The sequence below is a fragment of the Cynara cardunculus genome, assembly GCF_001531365.2.
Source record: "Cynara cardunculus var. scolymus isolate 2C chromosome LG 6, CcrdV1, whole genome shotgun sequence".
Classification (NCBI taxonomy): Eukaryota; Viridiplantae; Streptophyta; class Magnoliopsida; order Asterales; family Asteraceae; genus Cynara; species Cynara cardunculus.
This window is the reverse complement of record NC_037533.1, coordinates 11,595,551-11,599,140: the sequence shown is the minus strand read 5'-3', so window position 1 is coordinate 11,599,140 and position 3,590 is coordinate 11,595,551. Positions and strand designations below refer to the sequence as shown.

At 36.2% G+C, this 3,590-nt stretch overlaps 1 protein-coding gene across 1 annotated transcript; it reads right to left on the bottom strand.

Moving 5' to 3' along the window:
• Positions 1-1,591: 1,591 nt before the first annotated feature.
• Positions 1,592-3,254, bottom strand: LOC112514674 (serpin-ZX-like). Its single transcript, XM_025121265.1, has 2 exons — positions 2,860-3,254; positions 1,592-2,659 (listed from the first exon to the last, which is right to left on the bottom strand). The coding sequence occupies exons 1-2, from the start codon at positions 3,247-3,249 to the stop codon at positions 1,880-1,882; spliced, it is 1,170 nt and encodes a 389-aa protein (XP_024977033.1). The 5' UTR covers positions 3,250-3,254; the 3' UTR covers positions 1,592-1,879.
• Between the last annotated feature and the right edge of the window lie 336 nt (positions 3,255-3,590).

Genomic DNA, 3,590 nt, shown 5'->3' with positions numbered 1-3,590 from the left:
AARGCGCATAGTTGAAACTTACTTTTCATAGGGGCTACAATTTTGTACCAAACCAAACCAACTAACATGTGTACCAACTATAAATTCAGTTTACTAATTATAATTGGTTGGTAGTACCGTCGCTGAAAGATCCGTCGCTGAAGGTTCCCTATCAAATCTGTCGCTGAAAGGTCTATCGCAGATCCGTCGCTGAAAGATCTGTCGCAGATCCCTCGCTGAAAGTTCCGTCGCTAAATACTTCCCTTGCTGAACCATCGCTGAAAGTTCCATCGCAGATCCGTCGCTGAAATCCTCGCTGATCCGTCGCTGATAACATTACCTACGACTATTTGACCGACGGAGTATCAGCGACGGATTGCCCTTTCAGCGACGGATTTACGAAGGATTTTTACCTCGCTGATACTCTGCATTTTTKTAGTGATCCATTTTTATCAATTTCATTGTCTCAATAAAAATTAAATTATTATTAATTCTAATTGGTTTTACTTTTTTTCTTAATATTCAATTGATATCAACAATGGAAATATAACAAACACATTATATAGATCAAATCATAAACTATATTTGATTACTAATTTAATCCTAAAATACTTRCATATAAAAAARGACATAGAAAAGCTTTAMTTGGATTGAAGTACCAGGTWTCAAACCATTYAACAGAGTTGGGCAACAAACAGAACAACCGTTTAACGGGGGGTACACAATAAATACTAAAGCTTACGTGCTGATAATGTGTTATAGAATAACTGAAAGTGAATAACAACAATAGAATAGAGASAAAGAATATGTAATTCTCATTAATAATAGACCATTTATATAGAGATTAATTACAAGTAGACAACTACGATATATTTCAGTTCTAATGTAACTTTGATATACCTATCTCTATCTCTATCATCRTGACTTTTAGATGATGACACACTTCTTGCCTACAAAATGTTAATTTATATCCGTTGCAATATTATATTTTTAGTTTTTTGATGGATTTATTTTTGTAGTTACCGATGTAGTTTTATTATWATTTAGAATTATTATGCATCAAATACCGTTGAATAATGCATGTTATATAAAATTCAAATGTATATGATAATAGTGCATGCGTGGAAGAATTTTTTTTAAAAACCATGTTTGAATTCATGTAAGTAACGATAAACAAAATACCTCATTTTAATTTTTTAATAAAATTAAATTACTCTTTTATTTTTAAATCTAAAATATATACACCACTACATATGTTATAGGTATTATAGGCGTAAAAACTTTTCCTTTTGTAAGAACCGTAACCGTAAGAAGTAAGAACCCTCTCTGATGAACCATGTACCATGATCCAACATACATTGACGTGGTGACATTTTCGTGATTAAGCGAACTTCAATTACATTATTGTAGGGTGATACAAAGCTTAACATAACTACTTAATTAACCTCTCATAGAAATCGTAACATATATGAAACTAGCCATGTTTAAGTGTTAACATAAGTTATTAGGAAATACCCAACTATAATATATATCAGGAGAGGACCCATGAATTTTCCCATATGATGACACCATATAAAATGGTTGCACCTTTTAAAACAAAAAGGRTTGCACCTTTTAAAACAAAAAGGGTTGTACCTTTCACAAATCTAAATTGTTTTATGCTACAACGTAGGAACAACATGGTGGCACGTGCCACCCCAACCACCCCTCTAGGCTCGAACTTGAGATACATTAACACATGATAACGACTCTGAATGTTTATGAATAAGCATAATCCCACAATCTTAACACACCTTAATGAAATCTTAAGGCTATATAGATTGAGACTACTTATTCAAAGCTAGAGACTTATTGAAACATTACAAACCAAATACAAGCATCATACGCGTTAAGATTACAATCAAGAATCACGAGGGTCAGTCACCTGTCCCATAAACAGCACCACTCCAGTCGTATCTTCTCTAATCACAAACAAAAACGGATGATCTGCTACAAAGTCGACCTTATTCCTCAGGCATTGCGCCTCYATAACGACTGCAGATGCTGCTGCAGCTTCTGTACCTTCTTCATTCACCTCCAAAAACGATTTGTGATGAATGCTTGAAACATAYAGCTTTCGACCCACCACCAAGCACTCCACCATTTCAGTTAGGCCTGCYACTTCGGAGAACGGCAAATCAAGACCTAGTTCCTTCAACATCTCAGAAGCTTCAAACGCAAACGATATCTTAAATTTTGGGATCAAAAACCGCTCAACTTCTACTTTTTCGTAAGGGACGTGACGTCCCAAGAAATCAGATCCAGAACCTACTTTCTGTATCAAAGAAGGGAGCCCATGTTTTGCATCTGGGAGATAGAAGTACATTGTGAAGCGTCGTTTATCTTGGCCTTGTTGATAGGGAAGACCCAAGACTTTGAAACCGTCATATGAACTCACGAGTTGCTTCTTGTTGCTGGTCATGAAGGGTGCTCGAACTTTGTTCCCGTTGAGGAGGTGGAAGTCRTAGTCTTTCGTTTTTGATGGGTCAAATTTCTCATTCCAGGCTCCCTTGAAGTAGACTGCATTTGCAAAGACGAGCCTGGTATATTCCGTAACTGCACCAGCAGGAAGGATCTGTTCGATAAGGCCACTCGTCTGCTTTTYGGCCCACAAATTCACTTCTTCGGTTACCTCATCAGCCTTGGTTCATCAATAAGTGAAAATGTTATCCATGGCAAAGAAAAAGTTATGTATGTTTGATCAAGAAGATGAGACCAGCTAATTTGAAGACAAAAGGCAAGATTACATGGATTGATTACAACAAAATTGGGCTTACAAGTAAAACAAACATACATAATTATGTTATAAAAGAAGCAAATGCAAAAAGCAGTACAACTGACCTTGGTTATGAAATCCACTTGATAAGAAGCTGCCTTATACACACTTTCCACTACATGTTTAAAAGAAGGTTTAAGAGGAAGTTGTTGCTCGACCCAAACACCATTCACAAAACACAAACAAGGGCCACCGTTTGGTCTACCGTCGGCGAACACCAAGGGCAGAAGCTGCGAACAAAGAGCGTTGAGATCATCAATGGTGATTGCTTTGAGAAAATAGAGCAACTGATCGAGTGTTTGACCTCTGGAACCGGCAGCGACCAATCCCAGAACAACGTAGAGGGAAATCGGAGAGAAAACAACGTTGGAGTGTGTGGAATTCGTTGAGAGAAGGTGGTTCGCAAGTATGATTGAAACTTGGGTTTGACGAATGATTGATTCTTGGATGTYCATTTTTGTGAATGAGAGGAAAAACCAGAGGAGGTTGATGAATAAGAAGGTTTTAATGTCAACGCTTGGTAACCTTGTTAACGAAGGAATATGATGCGTTGACTACACATCAGCGTGACAGCTGACGACTACTACTAGTATAACTATTTGTTTATTCTGCTAAAACATTTTTAATCATTAAATATAAATAGAAAAGTGCAACAAAATATCCGTTGACTCTTAAGCTTTTTGTAGTTTCTTTGAACTAAATACACAGTATTTGAATGATACAATTCAAATACCTAACTATAAGAAAAAACTTAGTTAATTAGTGACAAGAATCATACTGACGTCATCGTTAATTT